The sequence below is a fragment of the Natator depressus genome, chromosome 1 (genome assembly GCF_965152275.1).
Source record: "Natator depressus isolate rNatDep1 chromosome 1, rNatDep2.hap1, whole genome shotgun sequence".
In the NCBI taxonomy this organism is placed as follows: Eukaryota; Metazoa; Chordata; order Testudines; family Cheloniidae; genus Natator; species Natator depressus.
Genome location: NC_134234.1, coordinates 258,146,194 through 258,168,341, shown reverse-complemented (window position 1 = coordinate 258,168,341; position 22,148 = coordinate 258,146,194). Strand labels below are relative to the sequence as shown.

General features: G+C 45.3%; 1 protein-coding gene and 1 long non-coding RNA gene across 3 annotated transcripts in view; one reads left to right on the top strand and one right to left on the bottom strand.

Annotated features, from left to right (window-relative positions):
* SREBF2 (sterol regulatory element binding transcription factor 2) overlaps window positions 1–14,587 on the bottom strand; it is a 38,014-nt gene extending 23,427 nt beyond the window's left edge. The window contains exons 1-5 of one of the 2 annotated variants that reach the window (XM_074941710.1): window positions 14,407–14,587; window positions 8,635–9,018; window positions 7,330–7,511; window positions 2,016–2,162; window positions 830–1,051 (exon numbers count right to left, since the gene is read on the bottom strand). In XM_074941710.1, the coding sequence (XP_074797811.1) occupies window positions 830–1,051; window positions 2,016–2,162; window positions 7,330–7,511; window positions 8,635–9,018; window positions 14,407–14,488 (1,017 nt within the window). In that variant the 5' untranslated portion in view covers window positions 14,489–14,587. The remainder of the gene's footprint in view (window positions 1–829; window positions 1,052–2,015; window positions 2,163–7,329; window positions 7,512–8,634; window positions 9,019–14,406) is intronic. The other variant, XM_074941711.1, reaches the window with a different exon arrangement.
* A 222-nt stretch (window positions 14,588–14,809) lies between these two features.
* LOC141980463 (uncharacterized) lies at window positions 14,810–21,343 on the top strand. The gene is made up of 3 exons (XR_012637566.1): window positions 14,810–14,883; window positions 18,900–19,167; window positions 20,001–21,343. It is a non-coding gene; the product is annotated as an uncharacterized LOC141980463 (long non-coding RNA).
* The last annotated feature ends 805 nt before the right edge of the window (window positions 21,344–22,148 follow it).

The following is a 22,148-nucleotide window of genomic DNA, read 5'->3' as shown; positions in this document are numbered from 1 at the left end:
AAACAGCTATGGAAGCACCGTGTATCACCTGGATTTTCAAAACTCAAGTTTCCCATTTCCCCAGGCAATAGCTGATGACCTCACTAACACCAGAAGCAACGTTAAGAATTGCAGCTCCCTGATCTGCAAGAGTGATGTCAGCAAATAGTGCGAATGAAAGGGCACGACCATGAACTCAGGTCTTGAATGGTGGCAAAGCCTTTCACAGTGCACATTTTGCATTTGAACGAATAGTAGTTCTCACAAACCAAAGCAACAAGGAATCAAATTGCCCAGTTCCATGTAAAAAATTTGTTTTATATTGCTACAAATTTCATTCCAAAGCTCTTTTGAGACAGTTTATAGGATTCATCTACCCATCAGGGAAACGCAGCCACTTCTAGGAAGCTACTTAACAGCACAGTACAGTTAAGAAAGGAAGCAAAGAATAACCTATTGAAACTACTGGGGAAAGGTGTAACAATGTAGTTAGCCAGGTTGGAATTTGGCCAGAGAGTTATTTAACACAGCTAACTCTTACAAAGGGTCCAGGGGATCTTTAACCTCCAAGACAGGTTAGGTTATGTGTTTTGTTACCTCAGTTTCCAGCAACAGTGCCCCTAGCATCATCATGGAACACTGAGCCAGTAGTATTCTTATTCATGGGTTTTCCTTGACAGTCTACTATCCCAATAAAATTAATATTATTAAAACCAACTATTACTAATAGCTTGCACCAGCTAAGGTCTCACCAGCGAAGCAGTCAAGCAGTATTCTTCTTATCTAACATCTGGAGGTGAGGGGGCTGAAGACCACACAAACTTAATGACAGCAGCTTTCATCTCTTTACCTTGGCATCTGTTCCCATGACCAGGTCCTTCAGCTCAATGATCTTGTCATTTATAGATGACCGGTAGCGCTTCTCAATTATGTTATGGGTCGTCCTCCTCTCTCCTTCTTTGGGCGGTTCCAGCTGCTTGACCCCACCAGGCACCTGTTTGATGGGCATCTTTTCCTGTCCCATCATCATGGGCATCGTGGTCAAAATGGTCCCATTGCTGCCAACCAAGGTCTAAAAAGGCAGCAAACAAACAGCATTACTAGGAACAGCCAAGTTACACACAATATATGTGCCACATTAGAAAAACGAGTCTGAAAAATGAAGTGTGGAACCAGGAAATAAAAGGGTTACAAAGACCAAGGAAATACACCCCCCTCACCTCAGTACACACCCCATCCCCAAGTCGAGGATAAGACACATTAGTAGAGCAATGCCATCGGCCGTGCCAATATTTGTATGGAGAGAAAGTACTTCATTCTCCAGGATTGAAGACCTAAGACTTTTCACCAGGGTTGAGTCACGTTCATTTGAAGATGTGAAAAACAAACCCAGGATCCTGCTGGATCCCGGAATCCTTTGTATTAACCAATGGATCTCCAAAGCTACCTTCATACAATGAGAAATAAAGCTCTTTGAGAATCCCTTTGTGGGAGAAGAGAAAAAACACACAATTGCACCAGCTAACAAGTATGGCCCAAGGCTTCTGTTCCATGAAGCATGCCTGACAGTTCCTGCAATCGCTATTACAGTTAAGTGTCACTGAGGATGCTGTTCACAGAGACATCTGTTTTTGAAATTTACCATGCCATTTGCCTCAACAATATCCAGTAGTAGCAAGTTTCAGAGTGTTCATTAAGGTTTCTTTGAGCTATTTTAAGTTTGCTACCTTGTAATTATGAGTGCTCTCCTGTTCCACTGAGCTTTAAAATGGCAGTAGATTATTTGGTCATGTTCCTCTCCAGCTAATGCAGGAAAAAGGTAAACAGGAGTCTACCCTTGGTCTTTGCTCTCTGGTCAGCAGACACTGCCAAAAATGCACAATCTGCATATGTAGCCTTGGTGGAAGAGAGAGGCTATTCCTCATCTTGGGCATGACCAGTGTAACACTCCAACTCCCTCCCATCGTCACTCATGGAGAGCACTAACAAACACTTAACAAAAGAGAGAGGCAACAACTTAGAGGAAAGGTTCATACCGGTACCTGCAGTGCCGTTGTCTGAATAGGGGTGGTCAGTGTAGTGAGGGCCGGATTATGAACTGCAGCCATAACTGGATTGCCATCTGCCTTCAAAGTTGTCAAGACAAGAGAATCTGTCTTTATGATCTGAGGCTGGACCAGGACCTAGGGGTTACAGAATATGGGAACACAGCAGGTGAGCATCAGGAAATACATCTCCATCTCCAGTAACCACAAACCTGTCACATAACAGACCTATCCGACTGCATGAAGAGTTGGTAGGTAGCAAAAGCCCGGGGTCTGTAAACCCTTTTTCCCTCACCCCACACCACCAGGACGTTCTCCAAACGTCAGAAGTCAACACAAACTCCACAATGAGACAACCTGTACGCAAACCTGGAAGATGGGAAAGGGAGGAACAAGACGGCCACTGGTTTTCAAGTCATGTCAATTTCTATAGGGAAATTAACATGCAAAAGTAAAAGGGTGGGCGTAAGTCTCCTCTCTGAGTGGTTGCACCTATAACTGGCTCCCCTGAGAACATACCCGATTTTACTGGGGGGAGCACTCAGTACCTAACAGGGTTAGACAGCCTCTGGCAGCCACCTGGCTTGAACACATCATTTCTGGTGGTATTACAGACCACCAAGTCAGGAGGATGTGGTGGTGGTGGTGAACAAACAAATATCCAAAACACAAGCCTGATAGTAGTGGAGGTCTTTTCCAACAAATGTCTGAGTAGTTAAAGTAATACAGCAACACACAAAATCTCTAGTAAGTTCCTGGAATGTACTGGAGATAACTTTTTATTTCAGAAAGTGGAGGACATAAGAGGGGCAGCCATTTTAGATTTGATTCTCATCAACAGGGACGGTTTCATTGTGGAGTTAAAGGTGGAAGGTAATTTGGGTGAAAAGTGATCATGAAATGAGAGATTCATGAGTCTAAGGAAAGGAAGGAATGAGAGCAGCAGAACAAGGACAATGGACTTGAAAGAAGCAGATTTTAACAAACTCAGAACTGGCAGGTAAGGTCCCATGGGAAGACAATCTAAAGGAGTTCAAGTGATATGGCAGTTTCTCAAGGAGAGAATGTTAAAGTCACAACTGAAAACTATCCCAATGCAAAGAAAAGATAGGAAGAATAGCAAGAGAGGCCAATACAGCCCACCAGGACCTCTTTAATTACCTGAAAAATCATGTTTCCATCTTTTTTTTTTTCTTCAGGATTCCTTTTTGGACAAGTTGCTAGGGAAGAGTACAACAAAGAAAGCACAGGCACGTAGAGACAAAATCAGAACAGTCAAGGCACAGAATGAATTCCACTAGCAAGGAACATAAAAGGCAGTAAGAAGAGGTTCTTCAGACACAGTAGGAGCAAGAGACAGACAAAGGAAAATGTAGGTCCTCTTTTTAGCAGGGAAGGAGAGCTAATAAGTGGGGCATCAAGAAAGCTGAGAAGTTTAATGCCTATTTTGCTCCAGTCTTCACTAAAAAGTTAATGGTGACCAGATACTCAACATAATACTGACAACAAGGGGGAAGGAATGCAAGCCAAAATAGGGAAAGAACAGGTTCAAGAATATTTAGATAAGTTAGATGTATTCAAGTCAGCAGGGCCTGATGAAATTCACTCTAAGGTCCTTAAGAAACTAGCTGAATCAATTTCTGAACAGTTGCCAGTCATACGCTCCAAGAATTCTTGGAGCATGAGTGAGATCCCAGTGGACTGGAGAAGGGCAAACAGTACCTATCTTTAAAAAGAGGAACAAAGAGGTCTTGGGGAATTATAGACCAGTCAGCCTAACTGATACCTTGCAAGCCCCCAGGAACTCCTGCCCCATCCAACCCCCCACTTTGTCCCCTGACCACCCCCGGACCCCCAGCCCCTGACTGCCTCCCGGCTGCCCCATCCAACCCTCTCTCCTTCCTGACTGCCCCCCCCCCGGATCCCTGCCCCCATTCCCCACCCTCTGACTGCCCTGACCCCTATCCACACCCCCAGCTCCTGACAATCCCCCGAACTCCCCTGCCCTCTATCCAACCCCCGCCCACCCCCCCCGCCTCCTTACCGCGCTGCCTGGAGCGCCGGCAGCTGGTGGAGCGGCTGCACTAGGATAGGCAGCCGCGCAGCACAGAGCACCAGGTCAGGCCGGGCTCTGCAGCCCCGCTGCCCAGAGCATTACACCACTGGCGCAGTGAGCTGAGGCTGCAAGGGAGGGGGAGGGGTGAGCCTCCAGGGCCAGGAGCCAGGTAGGATGGTCCCGCAGGGCGGATGTGGCCCATGGGCTGTAGTTTGCCCACCTCTGATCTAAAGGATAATGGGTTATACGTATACCCAGCATGGAATTTGTGAAGAACCATGCCATTTGTCAAGAACATGCCAAAACAACCTAATTTCCTTCTTTGACAGGGTTACTGGACTAAGAGATAGGGGAAAGCTGTAGATGTGGAATAGCTTGATTTTAGTAAGGCATTTGACAGAGTCCAACATTACATTCTCATGAGCAAACTAGGCAAAATTACTCTAATGTGGGTGCACAATTGGTGCAAGACTGTACTCAGAGAGTAGTTATCAACCATTTGGTGTCAAAATAAAGAGGTGTACCTAGTGGGGTCCCACAGGGGTCAGTCCTGAGTCCAGTACAACTCAATATTTTCATCAATGACTTGTTTAATGGTGTAGAAAGTACACTTATAAAATCTGCAGACGACACCAAGCTGGGAGTGGCTGCAAGCGCTTTTGGCATACAGGATTAGAATTCAAAACAACCTTGACAAATTAGAGAATTGTTTTGAAATCAACAAGATGAAATTCAATAAAGACAAATGCAAATTACTACACTGAGGAAGGAAAAATCAAATGCACAACTACAGAATAGGGAACAACTAGCTGAGCGATCGTACTTCTGACAAGGATCTGGACGGTATAATGGATGACAAATGGAAGAGGAGTCAACAATGTGGTGCAATTGTGAAGAAGTCTAATAGCATTGGGTAACTGTTCTGCTCTACTTGGCAGTGGTGAGGTCTCAGCTGGAGTACTGCATCCAGCTCTGGGTGCCATACTTTAAGAAAGATGTGGACAAAGTCCAGAGGAGAGCAACAAAAATTATAAAAGGCTTAGAAAACTTGACCTATGAGGAAAGGTTCAAAACCTGGGCACGTTTAGTCTTGAGAAAAGATGACTGAGGAGATCCTGATAACAGCCTTCAAATAGGTTAAGGGCTCTTATAAAGAGGATGGTGGTCAATTGTTCTCCATGTCCTCTGAAAGTAGGACAAAAAGTAATGGGCTTAATCTGCAGCAAGAGAGATTTACATTAGATACCCTTATAGTTAAAAAGTTTTTCTTAGTAATGAAGCTTTGTAATAGGCTTCCAAGGGAGGCTGTGGAATCCCCATCATTGGAGATTTTTAAGAACAGGTTATACAAACACCTGTCTGGGATGGTCTAGGTGTACTTGGTCCTGCAGGGTGCTGGACTCAATGACCTCTCGAGGTCTCTTCTAGGATTCCATTATTCTCACCTATCGCCTGAGGATTAAAATCAGGTTTTACCTCTGTCAAGGTTCCTTCCCCACTCTGAACTCTAGGGTACAGATGTGGGGACCTGCATGAAAACTTCCTAAGCTTGCTTTTACCAGCTTAGGTTAAAACTTCCCCAAGGTACAAACTATTTTACCCTTTGCCCTTGAACTTCCACTGCCACCACCAAACGTTTATCTGGGTTTATTTATTAGGAAAGCGTTGTTTGGAAACATCTTTCCCCCCAAAATCCTCCCAACCCTTGCAGCCCACTTCCTGGGGAAGGTTTGATAAAAATCCTCACCAATTTGCATAGGTGACCACAAACCCAAACCCTTGAATCTTAAGAACAATGAAAAAGCATTCAGTTTCTGAAAAGGATTTTAATAGAAGTAAAAAGTAAAAAAGAATCACCTCTGTAAAATCAGGATGGTAATACCTTACAGGGTAATTAAATTCCAAATATAAAGAATCCCTTTAGGCAAAACCTTAAGTTACAAAAAGACACAGACAGGAATATCCATTCTATTCAGCACAGCTTAATTTCTCAGCCATTTAAAGAAATCAATCTAACGCATATCTAGCTAGATTACTTACTAAATTCTAAGACTCCATTCCTGTTCTGTCCCCGGCAAAAGCATCACACAGACAGACACAGACCCTTTGTTTTTCTCCCTCCTCCCAGCTTTTGAAAGTATCTTGTCTCCTCATTGGTCATTTTGGTCAGGTGCCAGCGAGGTTATCCTAGCTTCTTAACCCTTTACAGGTGAGAGGATTTTTCCTCTGGCCAGGAGGGATTTTAAAGGTGTTTACCCTTCCCTTTATATTTATGACAACCTCATTTGGCCGAAATAACCAGTTAACCCAAACTTCACTCAAATTGAAGCCAACAGTAAAGGGTGGTTACCCTTCACCCTAAATATTCTTCTTTGCTTTTCCATTTTTGCAGCTGTTTCACCATTCCGGATCCTGGGTGGGACAAGAAGTGGCAAGATACAGTTTTGCTTAACCTCAGTAATCTCTTTCATACAGAGTGTATACCCTATGGTGAAGCACTTCACATAATAGCAAAGGGAGAAAACAGATCCCTTTACTCTTGTGGGTATATTTTCAAAAGATTTGATAGGAGATGAAGCAGCAGAGAAATACAGGAAGATGTTCCATATAGCAGAAGTCCACAGTGGAAAAGGCTCTAATAGCTGCATCGGTGAAATTTTAACAAGAATAGAAGAAGCAGACATATTATTGGCAGCCTAACCAAAAGTAGGAAGAATTAGAAATCTACCATAAAAGACTGCTAGCATGAGATTTCCAGTCTGGTTTGGCTGACCAAAGCAACTTAGACACACAGGATAACATAACTATGCAGCCAGACTTTTAGATGCTTAATCAAACAGAGCCTTGTGAAGTTTGCCCAGTGCTACATCTAATCGTGCTATGTGACAGGACAGATATTCCAAGTGGTATGTTCACAATAAGGAGCTCCTTTGTCTGGGTTAAATAAAGCAAGATTTTTTTTTTGTTTTTTTTGTTTTTTTGAAACAGAAAGATTTGTTAGAATCACTTTCCACACCCAGCAACTCAGGATCCCAGAGTAAGCCCAGCACCAATCAAGCAACTAAGCCTCACCTAGCCCCACGCAGCACACCCCATCCTTGGATCAGTCAAGCAGCCAAGCCTGCTCCTGCAATATCCCCCTCGATGGATCCTGGGGATCCCTGAAGTTCTGCAAATTGTGCCCTCCACACTGCATTTGCTGAGGGCACTAGACACTCCCTTCTTTGCGTATTCCATATTTTTACTTACTGGAACTTGCTGGACCTGAGGAGCAGCTACTGTCTGGACTGTGGCAGGGGTTAGCGTTTGGATGGTGCCATTGGCAGCCTGCGTGAACACCCTCTGAGCCTGCACAGTCTGCACCTGCTGCTGGATGGTCACTGGCTGAACTTGGGAGGACGTCACCAGGCTCTGAACTTGAGGCTGAAGCACTGAAAAGGAGAAAGATGTGAGGGATAGCACAGCAGAGAGGCTCTCAGTCTGGAGGTTGTGACACCCAAGAAGTCTGTAAACGGCTTAGTGGGTAACTCATGGCACCACCACTACCTTGTGAACTATCATACAATTCCCTTAATGGCACTGGACCTAGCACAAAAGAATCTGGGATGCACTGGGGACCAGTTGGGAGCAGCTGAATGGCAAGAGCATGGGAGGAAGAGGTTGGGCACCCTTTTGTCTGCTGAACGCTTTAGTTATAACAGAGTCTCTGGCCCGGCCTTCCCTACAATGCTGCCATTAGTACTCCATGTGACTTATCCTTGCATCAGCTCTTAGCGCCTGAAATGAAAACAGAATCCAATGCCCATGCAATAGAGAACTATGATGACTGATCTTAATGAGAGCTCATGATTATTATTACTTTAGCCCCCCGGGGCAGGAGCTTTTTGTTCTGTGTTTGTCCAGCACCTAGCTCAGGGGGGTCCTGGTCCATGACTAGGGCTCCCAGGCACTAAGGTCAGATGTGTTCCAATTAAAACTTCTGGGAAGTGCCCCTACTCACCAAAAGCATTACTCTGAGTACCTGAACTCTCATACCACACGCCTTAGTCCCTTATTTTATTGCCCTGGATACAGTCACAGAGGGAAGACAGCTCAACCTTCTAGTGGCAAAACATACTGCCATACGGGAGAGAATGAGAGTTCAGGTCCTGGGTTTATCCTTTGCTCCCACAGCTAGGAGCAGTACAAAAGTAAACTATGACAATTCCTAAAGCAGCATCTACAAAGCCCCCCTAAGAAGCCAATGCAAAGGACTGTGCGGCCACGTTTGAGGTGAGCAAGTGGAGATGGGTCACAAGTAGATCATATGAAAAGAGTTAGAAACCCATACACTAGAGTTTTCCTGTCTTGCCCATTGAATCTGAGTGAAAGTACACTTCATTTAGATTGAAACTCTTCATGCAATACAAGTGATTTCCCAAAGACCAGGTCATAAATTAGAATTACTGGGCAAACAGCATCCTCTAGAACCATCATGCCTAAGTTTTCTTTGAAAGGTAGCTCTTTCATGACTACAAAATAAAAAATACAGTGTTCTGAGCCCCCAGGCACTACCTTGAAAACTTGTGGCTGCATTCTGGTATATTAGCGGTTGCTGAATGAACCTGGTCTGGGGAGCAGAGCTGAAAGTTGGAGTAATCATCACAGTCTGCTGTTGGAGCTGGGGCTGGAGCTGGGGACGAGGCTGAAGGAGGGGTGCAGATCGCTGAGGGGCAGGTGCTGTTGCCTGGGGCACTTTGACTTGCACAGGCTGGAGTTGGGGAGAGGCAGTGGTGGATGGGAAGGACTGCAGCTGTGCCTGGCTGTATGAGCTCTGCAGTGGATGGTCCAAGGTTCCACCAGCGCTACCTCCACCACTGCTCTGGAAGGTGCCACATAACTGCTCTGAAAACAGATCCGGAAACTCCCCGACCTGGTTGCTGACGAACTGCAGCATCTCTGAAAAGAATAAGAAAACATTTTAAGTGCTATCCTCATACTGCTCCATTCCTCCACCATCATTAGGTCAGGTTCAGAAGCTTATGTGAGTGTGGGAGAGAGGGGACAGAGGTTCAGGGTGATCCAAGACTGCAATAGGAGAGGCTACATGACACAAACACACAGTAGTATTTGCAGACAGCAGGGGGTCACATCTAGAACAGTGGTGGGGAGGAGGTTGCTACAGTCAGGAGTGAGACGGAGAAGAGCTGCATAAGAAGAGTCTGCAACAGCACCTACCCATGCGGAGTCTGACTGCAGCCTGTTCCGCAACTCCCACGCAAATAAGAATTAATAAAGCCATCTCCAAAATGAGCGCAGACATTACAAAAACCCACATTTTAACACAGCAGCCTTCTGAGGCAATCAGATGTGATATAGGAACAAAACAATTGCAGAGCGCCACCCAACAGTTACTCTCCCACCAAGCTTTTAGGGGAGTGTAAGGGAATAAACGGTAGTTGTCTCAATAAGCACCTCAGAAGTGGGGAAATTTGGACAAGAATTCGGCTTAAGTTAAAGTTTAAACCTAAGGGAAAGAGAAAAACCTAGCGGAACCATCATCCTACAGGGCTTTGGTGAGAGGAAGCAATGCCCACATTTAGTTCTTAGATTTTTTTTTTTTTTAAAAAAGGTGTTTATTTTAAAAATAAACATGCCTCATGATCTCCTGCAATACATGTCCCTTCTAACCAGGCTAGAGTTCTACAGCAATCATTAATCTAATGCAAGCATTGATCCATTAACAATGGGAACAAAGAAAAATACATTAGAAATGAAAGCAGCGCTGCTCCCTAAAATGATCTAATCTAGAGATCCTTACATTTTATCCTGCAGAGTGCAATAAGTCCATAAGGCTGCCTTGGTGGCTAGGTAGGAGTGTAGGGGAAAAGAGAGCTCTTCATAAGATGTTGGCTCAGTTTGTACAGACACAGCAGAAGAGCTCTTAATACTCTGCATTTATATAGGACTTCACTCCTCCAAAATGCCACATACATATTAACTAATTAATTTTCAGCGCCTCCATGGCAGAAAAGCAAGTAAATATTATCCAGCACCTTTGCATCCTCTATGCCTTTTACCATATTAATCTGTCTCACTTCTACCCAATGGGCATATCAGTAAATTGATGGGATAAATCCCCAAGAGTGAGGATAATCTATTTTAAAGAAAAAAAAACTCAAGTCTGGGAGGCCCAAACAGATTTCCTCCCCTCCCCCCGCCCCCCCCAGCCTAGTTATACTCAAGAATAAGTTGATGTTACTTCAGCTGCAAGAGGCCCAATAGTTTACTTTCCATCTGCACATCAGCTATCGGAGGAAAACAGCTACCAGATGGGGCAAGAGACTTATCAAACTAACTGTGGTTTTGGCCAAATGAATGAAGGACATACGTTTTTATGCAGCATACAATGAACCTGTCACAAAATACTATTGAAGGATGTAGGAAAATGTCAAGAAAATTAAACATTTGTAAATAAGGAAAACATCTACATCGGTGCTAACGTGGATAAAATGACAAAAGATATTTATCCTCATAAGCTGTCAAACTGATCACCAGCTGGGGTCAGGAATAAAATACCCACCATGCTTATCACTGTAGTCTTACACAACAAGGCTTTTCAGTTTCCTCTGAAAAATTCATCAGCTGCTATTATTGGAGGCAGGAAACAGGTCTAAATTGGACAAGGTTTTGTTCCAGCATGGTAGTTCCTATTTAGGAGCTAATTTTCAACTGTTTTGTATTAAAGAGCATTTATTCACAATTTCTGAAGTTACTGACTTGGAATCTTAGGAGTTTTTTGTTTACAAATATATTGCTTCATCAACAAGTCAAATCCCACTTTTATCAGTAACCAAGTGCTGCCTAACGTGAATTTGACCAAAAAGTCAAAAACAAAAAAACCCCAAAGGATGAATTTCAGGAAATTTGGCTGCATATGGAACAAAAACATTTTCCAGAAACTATATAGCTTTGCTAGTAGTAGTACAATAAGGAGAATAAAATACAAAGAATTGTAAGAAACACAAAGCCAGATGACAACGCTCCCTCCTAAAACCTATTTGCCAAAGCAAAGAAGGAGAGAGGAAACCTGCAAAATAACTACGCAAACCACAAAAGCCAGAAAATAAGATTTCAGGAATATGGAAGGCTGCCAACAGCTAGCAATTAAATGATGAACCTCTTATTTTGCAAAGATTATATATGCCCTTATGTGTTTGAAAGGAGTGAACCACTAAAGAAGAACAAGACAAGTTACTACAGAACACAGTTCTAGGCAACCCTGTACCAATAAAATGTCAACAAAATGTTGTGACATTGAGTCCCCCCATGATTTAATACCACAATCACATCAGTAAAGAAGCTGAGCTCTTTACTAATTAAACAAATGCAAAGAACTAGTCCAACACTTGAATTATGTTTCTGTCTCCTCCTTGGATGGTGACCGGAATTTTGTTTTTTTATTTAAATACATACAGGTTTATTTTTAAAAATATATCAGTCAATTTCAAATTTAATTTTAAATAATCTATTCAAATAATTTTTTGTATTTAATAGAAATGAACATTAAACATCACCGTTGCTGCCAAGTTTTAAAGAAAGTCAAACCACTGAGCTGGTGGAAATCAGTGGCTAGGCACATAGAACCACAATTTGCTGAAGGAAGAAAGGCTCCTGGGCTTCCCTTCCCTCCCTGATAAGCTTCTGGTTGCACTCATGTTTATGTTCAGTTCAAAGCAAAGGAGAACACTGACTGCAGACTGATTAGAATTTGCCTCCTGCCTCAGTGTCCAAGCTGTAAGTAGCATCCCATGCAGCTCCTCAGGGAGAGCATATATTATTTATTACTCGCATGGAGTAACTCAATCTTCAGGGTACAACATAACCATTAATTACTGTAATTAAGCCTTACCACAATCTTGTAAGATAAGAATATGACCCCCATTTTACAGACTGGGAAGCAGAGAGAAACAATAACTGATTTGCCCAAGGCTACACTGCAAATTAGTTGCAGTTATTACTCAAGGACATCTGACTCAATCCTGTGTTGCACCCATTAGACACCCACTGCCTCAGCCTCATGCACCCAAGGGCACAACTGGTGAGCAAAGCAAGGAAAGGCAGTTAGCCCAATATCAGGCCAGGTTGGCAAATCTCCACTGTCTTTTGCAGGTCAGTTTTCATTTTCAGCCCCTGGGGAATCAACAAGAGCTGTCTGTCAAGCAGTAAGTAAGTAGCTCTCATTTGTTGAAGCTAAGTTTTTGGTTGCCCCACATTGCTGGAAAGTAGAATCCCATCCTCTCCAGCACTGCCCCACCATCTGAGTTCTCTAAAAACATGAAGAGTATAAACAGTAAGGAAGAAATGTTTAGAGTGATCCAAAGAGATGTAACAAGGAGCAACAAGATGAAACTGAACAAAGGGAAAACTTTTCTAACAGTAAGGTACATGATCTGTAGAATGACCTCTCATAGCAATTAGTGGAAGCCAAATCACTTGAGTCATTTGAAACTGACTTTGAAAAAGCCCTGGGGAATATGCTGTTGGAAACAGCCAAGCCTTGATTTCAGCAAGGGTGGTGCTGGGATAAAAGATGTGATTTAATTGGGCTCTTCCATCTCTAATTTCTTTGATTCTAAGAAAGATATTTGTAATCCCTATTACTGCTGGGTAGTACTGCCAAGAAGCTAAAAACAAGAACTAGAAAAAAGGGACAGGACCTACTAGACCTGGGACAGAGCACCTGTCCCAGAATGAAAGGGCATTATTCTAATATGTTCCATATAGGTTCCTATACTACACTCACCACCCGGGTATCTAAGCACCACTCACAGTGAGTGAGTCAGTCCCTTGAAAAACATTAAAAAAAAACAGCGGGTACAAGTTAAACAAGATTGTTCAGCAAGTGACAGGACTGCTCCCACACATCAAAGTAGCAGCATTTTTAGATAGAGAGTTCCACATTGTAAACTCTTAAATAAGTGTCTTAAACTGACAGACTGGTATACATGCTGCTCTGAGAGACATTCTACACACCCATAACACAAGGTAGTCAGTAGGGATACAGGAAGAAAGCAAGCAGGCACACCTCTATCCCCTAAGGAAGTCCCCTGACACTAGCAGAAAGCAGGTTTCTAGGGTGCAGCTACCATGCTAGCTGAGCTGTAGCTCACGAAAGCTTATGCTCAAATAAATTTGTTAGTCTCTAAGGTGCCATAAGTCCTCCGTTTCTTCATGTCAGTACTGTTTCACATGGAGGCACGCAGGATGCTGCAGACACATCATGGGAAGACCAATGAATAGGACACACACATTGCATGCCTGCCTGGGGCGGGATGGGAACAGTTTCACCACACGTGACTCATATCTATAACAGACAGACATTCCTAGGTGGGTACATAAATGTTGTCTAGGCAGGAACATGTATCCAGGACTGCAGGGGTGGCCTCACAATGCACATCATAAGAGGACGTGACATATCTAAAGGCGCAAGTTTTACCAAGCACCCTGCAAGTCTACTGAATGATTTTGCCCCGCTAGATACTGTGCAGGTGATCACAGGCTTGCCACATGTACGTCACACCTATGCTACACATCCCAGAGTGGATGGCCACATGTGCGTTACTGAACCCCACACATTTCATTCCCCTGCCAGCTATTCTGTGGAGGAAGACACAGGCTTAAGCTGCCACACACATCACTCTCCCCATCAGAGAAAGGGGAGGGGAGCACAAGCTGGCCATACACCCACTACATACCTTAGAGGGGAGTGGGCAAAACTTGAAATCACACATGCTGAGGCCACCGCAAGAAGCAACCACAGCCCAGTCACACATCAGCACCTCTCTCCACACACATGGTAGTGCCCCTTGATGTACCCCCCAGTGAGGTGGGCAGAGCCTGGGCATATGTCAGTGCCCCCCCCCATACACCTACCACATAAGAACATAAGAGATGGCATGCTGGGTCAGACCAATGATCCATCTAGCCCAGTAGCCGGTCTTCTGACAGTGGCCAGTACCAGAGCACCAAGAGACACATAGAGAACAAGGCAATTATGGAGTGATCAACCCCTGTTATCCAGTCCCAGCTTCTGGCAATCAGAGGTTTAGGGTCCCCCAATGCATGGGGTTACATTCCTGCCTAATAGCCCTTGATGGACCGATCCTTCATGAACTTATCTAGTTCTTCTTTTTAACCCCCTTACACTTTTGGCCTTCACAACATCCCCTGGCAAGGAGTTCCACAGGTGATTTATGCAGTGTGCGCACCACCTCCAGGCACCCCCCCCCCCAAGAGGGGCGGGCAGAGCCCGGGCTCCCCGCCCTGCGGACTCCCCGCTCTCACCGTCGATGTCTCCCAGCGTGAGCTCGTCCCCCAGCTCGGTCAGGGTCTCCATGGCTTCCATACCCAGCTCGCGGGTCTCCATCCCGGCTCCGAGCCCGAGCCCGAGCCCGCCCCCGCCCGGGCACCGCCTCAGCCCAGGTTCCCAGCACCCGCCGCTGCCGCCTCCATCTTGGGCCAGCGCCAGCCCCGCCCCCACCTGCGTGCCAGGCGCCAGGGCCGCGCGCTTCCTCGGTTTGTTGTCAATGAGACCAGGTCTCCTCCGGCCAATCAGCGGGCGAGGCGGCTCGTGGTGTGATTGCACGTCAGCGATCAGCAGCTGCGATTAGCATACGGGGCCGAGCCCTGCCTCCTTCCCAGGTGGAATATTCATGAGGGGGCGGGGACAGAACGCTGATTAGTCATTAGTCCGAAGTAGGATTTAAAGAGACAGGACGAATCTGGGACAAGGGCGAAGTGGCCTGGAGGGCAGCGGGTGTGGTGAGGGAAGGGGGCAGCTGGTGTGGTGACAGGGAGGGGGCGGGAGTGGGAGTGGGAGTGGGAGAGGGAGGGGGCACAGGGGGTGTGGTGATGGCGAGGGGGGGCGCAGGTGTGGTGAGGGCGAGGGTTGGGGAAGGTGAAGGGGTGGGCGAGGGACGGGGGAATGGCAAGGCAGGCGAGAGGCACAGATGTATTGTCAATCTGAAGCATTCAAAAATCTCAAGTCAGGCCCGCAATATAATGCCAACAGGGTAATTTTGGCCCAGTAACATGCCCTCCTGGCAAGAGCTACCACAGTGCAGCACCAGTAAAGACACAATAGCTTGGATATGGTTTTTCAGCATGGCTGCTCTTGCCCAGGCTAGGCTAATTCGGGTGCCAATCACCCAAGTTAATGCTGCAGTGAAAACTACCTGAAACGAAGAATAATTCCAGTGCAGTCAGAGGTCATCTTGTTGCCCATTTACTCGATTTTTATTATGAATCTCATAATATTTGGTGTTTTACTTACTGCCCCAGATCCTGGAGGCAAGTGATTGTGAGAATTTCAGCTTTCATATAAAAAGGGTAAGTTTCTAGCCCTCCTGGTAGCAGAGAAAATATTGCAAATGTGACCTGAGTGCATAGATGCTGACTCCATGGGTACTCTGGGGCTGGAGAACCTATGGGGAAAAATAGTGGGTGCTCAGCACCCACCGGCGGCCCTGCCAATCAGCTCCTCCCCTGCCTCCCGAACAGTGGGGTGCAGGAGATGCTGGAGGGGAGGGGATGGAGCGGGGGCAGGAAAAGGTGGGGGAGGCAGGAGTGGGGCCTTGGGGTTGGGGTGGAGTCGGGCGGGGCCTGGGGCAGAGCAAAGATCTAGCAACCACTGGGGGAAATGAGGAAGCTGGCGCCTGTGCCTGAGTGCTCCTAAAGGCTCAGAAACCAGAAGTCAAATTTAATTATTATTTTTTTAATTCTCGTGATTTTAAAGCCAATCTCTGTGATTTTTTGGGACCTGACTCATGATCTTTGAATGTCTGGGGCTGGCAATAGTACATTGGGGTTTCACTAGAGTGAAAGAAGAACAACATTAGGAAAGAAGAACCTCTACCCGGTTAAGGTTAAACCAGCGTCATGCAGCTGCCTGTGCCTCACCTGGTCATGGTGCATTCCACACGGGCCTCCCATAGGTCCTGAAATACACATGTTCTCTATATAGTTAAAAACCTCTTTCCAGGCTCCTTTACCTCACTGCAGCCTTTGTATTATGAATCACTCCATTCTCCTGGCTCTCCTCCCTAGCTCTCCCTTCTGTCACAGCTCCTCTTCTATCTAATTCAGCGCTCTCATGCTGGATCGTCTTCTTCACTAAGACCCCTTTTTCTATGGAGTCTAACCACATTCAGTTCACTGCCTCTGATCTTTTCTAATCTGCCTTTTCCCTCATGTTCCCAGGAACACACCCACCACTTAGGCTCTCGCTAAGTCCTGTCGCTTCTTCCTCTTAATTATCACCAGAATCTTCCTTTTCCTTTCTGTTCCCATCATTAAAGTCATGGTCAGTTCTTGCCCTTATTGTTGTAACCTTCTCTTCAGCGTGTCCAAAATACCACTAGTAATGTCATCTTTGTCTCCTTCTGCTCCATAGTGATGCCTTCTTTTTCTTGTGGCTTCCTGCCTCAACACATCCAATTCAAGCTCATGTTAATATGCAAGGCCTTATGTAATTCCCCACCTACACCTCTGCTCTCACTTTCCCTTAGCAACTCCCCACCCACCATCTAAACTCTTCCCAGTCCTCTCAGTTTACTGTTCCTTTTTCTGTATTCTCTCCTTCTCCCCCCACAGTTCTATATCCTTCTTTCCTACTATATCCCTGTTGTCGTCCTCAGGCATCTCTCCTCCCTCTTCCTCATTAATAATCACCACACCCTCCCCATCCTGAATCGTTGCCTGTGCGTTGTGTTGGTCATAGTTTGAGAGTCAGTTCTGTGGGTAGAAAACATTGATCTAGAAGTAAAGTGCTGCCTAAGCTTATAGCCCTACATGAAAAAAATAGTAACAATAATTAATAGTGAAATAGAGCAGGCGTTTAATAGCAGCTTTACACAACAGTGCAGGACAAGGAGTGAAGACAATAGCATCCAATTGAAATTGTCGGGAGAGTTTTGATCAGCAGAATGTAACTTCCCAATTAAAATTTAGCCAGACCATTGGGGCTACCACCCCTACTTTTATGGAAAGGGCCATGGGGTCTGTTTAGAGTTCTGATGCTCATTAGAACTTAGAGCCTCTTTGTTTGTGTGCCATCTGAAAGACAACCGCAACACCGCTCTTCTAGCACTATTCTGGGGCACTGGTTTAGTATAGACTCTAAAGAATGACCACCATCAATTACAAATAATACTTCCTGCAACACCGTGGATTTTCCTGAGAAGTCTCCCATCCAACTACTTTCCAAACCAGACCCAACTCTGCTTAGTAGAATATAAGATGTGAGGTGATCACACCACCAGGTGGCAGAGCCGCCCCATTCCCTGTATATGACACAGCTGAAATTTAACCCTGCAAAACCAGCTGTTAGCACAAGACGTGTGAATGGAGACATTTCCAAAATGAATTCCTACCCATGGATTCTTAGCACTGCAGATGGACCATGTTTGACCAGAGCAAGGAGACAGAAATCTTACCAGGCAAACCTCTTCCCTTGCAGAGTGGAGCAACCAATCTGTAACATGAGTAGCTATGCACAAATGAGACCCTCTAAGACAAAGGGACTGAATGTTTTTCAAAAGGTGATCCTATATTCAGTCATTTGCAACTGCTCCTTCTCATCTGTCTTCCCAACTCCTCTGCATCGTGTCCCAGGAGGCAAAAAGAACGTAAGAACAGCCATACTGGGTCAAACCAAAGGTCCATCTAGCCCAGTATCCTGTCTTCCGGCAGTGGCCAATGCCAGGTGCCCCAGAGGGAATGAACAGGTAATCATCAAGTGATCCATCCCCTGTCGCCCATTCCCAGCTCCTGGCAAAGAGAGGCTAGGGACACCATTCCTGCCCATCCTGGCTAATAGCCATTGATGAACCTATGCTTCATGAATTTATCTAGTTCTTTTTTGAACCCTGTTATAGTCTTGATCTTCACAACATCCTCTGGCAAGGAGTTCCACAGGTTGACTGTGCGTTGTGTGAAAAAAAATACTTCCTTTTGTTTTAAACCTGCTGCCTATTAATTTCATTTGGTGACCCCCTAGTTCTTGTGTTATAAGAAGGAGTAAATAACACTTCCTTATTTACTTTCTCCACACCAGTCATAATTTTATACACCTCTATCATATCCCCCCTTAGTCTTCTCTTTTCCAAGCTGAAAAGTCCCAGGCTTATTAATTTCTCCTCATATGGCAGATGCTTCATACCACTAATAATTTTTGTTGCACTTTTCTGAACCTCTTCCAATTCCAATATATCTTTTTTGAGATGGGGTGACCACATCTCACGCAGTATTCAAGATGTGGCCATACCATGGATTTATAAAGAGGCAATACGATATTTTCGGTCTTATTTTCTATCCCTTAATGATTCCCGACATTCTGTTTGCTTTTTTGACTGTTGCTGCACATTGAGTGGATGTTTTCAGAGAACTATCCACAATGACTCCATGATCTTTCTTGAGTGGTGGTAACTAATTTAGACCCCATCATTTGATATGTATAGTTGGGATTATGTTTTCCAATGTGCATTACTTTGCATTTATCAACACTGAATTTCATCTGCCATTTTGTTGCTGAGTCACCCAGTTTTGTGAGATCCTTTTGTAGCTCTTCGCCGTCTGCCTGGGACTTAACTATCTTGGGTACTTTTGTATCATCTGCAAATTTTGTCACCTCACTGTTTACCCCTTTTTCCAGATCATTTATGAATATGGTGAATAGGACTGGTCCCAGTACAGACCCCAGGGGGACACCACTATTTACCTCTCTCCATTCTGAAAACTGACCGTTTATTCCTACCCTTTGTTTCCTATCTTTTAACCAGTTATCAACCCATGAGAGATTGGATTCCAATGAGGGAATTTGTGGAGTGCTGCTCGTGGCATCCTCTGAGCAAATGCATGTTGGTGGAAAGTCAGATACAGAGAATTGGAATGGGCTTGTGCCTCCCCAGCGCTTCCAAGTTTTCTATCAACACACCACCAGGAGGAGAGGATCACAACTGAACAGCTGAGATTCAAGAATGGGGGGGCTGTGCCATCGCTGCTGACTGTTGGTCCTGCTCATTGCTTTCTAGCCTATATACCTTCTTGGTAAGCAAATACTCTGTCAGGCCTTCCTGTCCCCTTCCATCTCCAACTATGACAGTAGTAGAAGCAAGCAACAGAACTAGCTGGCCATATGCTTGGCTGTTGGAAGAGCTGTCATTCAGAGGGCTGGCACACATGAAGCTGTCTGTTGTATCAAATCGTGCATCTTTGCTGCAGTACAGATTTTGGAGGGGGCTGCAAGCAGTGGCCCACCTCACATGGGAGAGTCTTCCTCCATCCCCCTTGCACCAGGCTCTGAAGGATCTGGCCACCTGTATCCCGCTCAGATGCCAGGAGTGGCTTGAGAGGCAAAGGTAAATTAGCCCAAATTGAAATTTGACCAGGGATTTGCATCCCTGCTTTTGCAAGAGTGTCATCAGATCTTCAGTGACCCCACACACTCAGGTCTCCATTTCATTATCCAGTCAAAAGATGGTGCCTCCAGCAGCACAACCAAAGCACCATGCTGGGACATAAGGTCAATACCAGGCGTGGGAAGGAGAGCACCACTTCCAACAGCTGCTTTATTTGCCTTGGTCCCAACCACTGGGGACCTGCATTTCAGAGGTGCTGAGCTCCCGTAGATTCCATTGAATCAGTGCCAGTTGTGGGTATTCAGCACCTCTGACAAATCAGGCTAGTAGTGATCAGGCATAGTCTTATTTCATCTGTGGGCTCAGAGGCAATCATAACCCAAGTTGCTGCAGCAGCTGGGCACCATCATCAGATACCTTTATAGCCTATCCCCACCCTCGCTATTGTCTCTCATCCACTATGAGATGTCAACTTCTGCTTCCATTCTTCCGGCCTTCATTGTCCGCTTGTTTCATTTTCAGACAATCACCTCCTTGCTCTCGCCTGTACTGCCCCTCACACGTGGAACCAGAGGCCCATAAACATCTGCAGGGTCACCTCACTGTCCACCTCCAGCTCCCTCTTGGAAACTCTTTTGCTGTGATGCCTACAAAAAACTTGCCAACAGGCTGCTGGTGAGCTGAGAACACTTCCTGTCATGCTGATCAATATTGTCTTGTTTCCTGGTATTCCCCTCCCTCTCTCTCTACCCATCGTCGCTTGTCTTAGACTGTAAGCTCTTTGGGGTAGGGACCATCTTTTTTTCTTCTGTTTGTACAATGCCTAGCACAATGGGGTCCTAGTCCCCAACTCAGGCTCCTGGATGCTACTGCAGGACAAAATAATACCTGAATGTTGGTTCCTGGAGCCCCATCCTTTCTTTGGGAGAGGGAGCAAAGGTATACATACGAGGGAGAAGAGAACAAGGAGAGATGCAAGCAACAAATCTCTCCCCCACTGCATGAGAAGCCAGCAAGGAGCAAGGGTAAGTGCAGGCCCTGTGGGTTGCATGTCTTCCCCACAAGAGGTCTGATGGTGCAGAACAGGAGATGGGACAGCCGTAGGGGATAGACCACTAGTCTGATCTAGCACAGCAGCCGCAAGGGGCCAGATTTTAGAATGTATTTAGTGCTTAAAGATGCAGGCAGTAGACACTAATGGGATTTTCAAAAGCACCTAAGCAGGTTAGGCCCCTGACTTCCACTGAAACCAATGAGAGTTAGGTGACTAGCCTGCTTGGGCATTTTGAAAATCCCACTAGGCCCCTAAATACCTTTGAAAATCTGGCCCTAGATGCCAAGGAAGGTTGGTGGAGTATGGGGAAAGAGTACCATTAAAAAGCTCAAAGCTATAGTACTGTGTATGTTAAATGAGACACCCCAGGGGTATTTGTGTCAGTCTGAAGGTGCAGTTGGTGGTTGTGGGACAGGATTTTTGGAATATAGACACACAGTATATTTTAGAGGAAGATTCATCTTTAAAGTGCTACAGTAACTAATTTAGGAGGTAACCAGATAGGCTCAAGGGAACTCTTCCAACTGTATCTCAGCACCAATCCAGCCTCTAAAATATACAAGGTTCTCAACAGCCCCAATACCCATTGCCATCCCAGAGACACCCCCAGGCATGCCCCGGTTCAAAACAGCTCCCACTGAAACACTAACAAGGTACAATGGTTTGATTTTAAAAATTCTGATTTATTCAAGGGAAAAAAAAGGCTTCCTCTTTCAATGCATGTCCAAGGAACAAAACACATGTAACTGGCTCTTCATTTAAAAATAAACAACATTTCCCATCTCTGGCCATGTAAAATAGCCTGAAGGCAGCAAGTCAGACTACAGCGTCCCCTGATAGAGTCCCTTATTCCCCACAGCAGGATAATCCCCCAGCAAGAACGAGCTAGGGGTGTGTGTGATTTGATCAGCGACTGAAAATACATCAAAAACAAATCTTGAGAGAGTAAATTACAGTTCTTGTATTCAAGACAGCGAGGGGCTGATAGCGCTACCTGGAGCCAGGCGAATGCTGCACAAGCTATGCATGCACAGCTCTGCCAACGGCCATCAATCCCGACCTGCAGCATCCCCCGCAGTTCCAGTTGTGAGCCCCTGTGCAGTGAGTACCACTTGATACAAAGCCTCCACACAATTTGGCTTCCGTGCAAACGTCCACTGGGGACTTGGATGAGATCTATCAAATTCATTTAACTGGCAACCAGCTCTGGATCTGGACTAGAGCGTTAGTTGCACTGAGCCCAAGGCTGGATCACTAACCTTTACCTTACTGATGACAGTTAAAATGAACATCAGTCAGAAACCAGCTTATTTCTAGTACACTTACAAGAACATGTCTGTATGGAATAGCTGCACATGCAAAAGAGAAGGCTTGTTACTCTGAGCCAGTAAGGCAGCAGGTCAGTAATAGTGCACTCGCAATAACTCTGACTGGACGATTAAATCTACAATCGGTTGCTTGGTCCAATGGAAAGAATCCATTTTGGACAGAACACATGATCATCACCTCTCTTTCTTCCCACTGTTTATGTAGTGGCAGATCATCCTGCCACGGTGATCTAGTAGGTGGGTAGCTTTTCATTTTAACACAGCAAAATAAAGGCCATTAAAAAAATC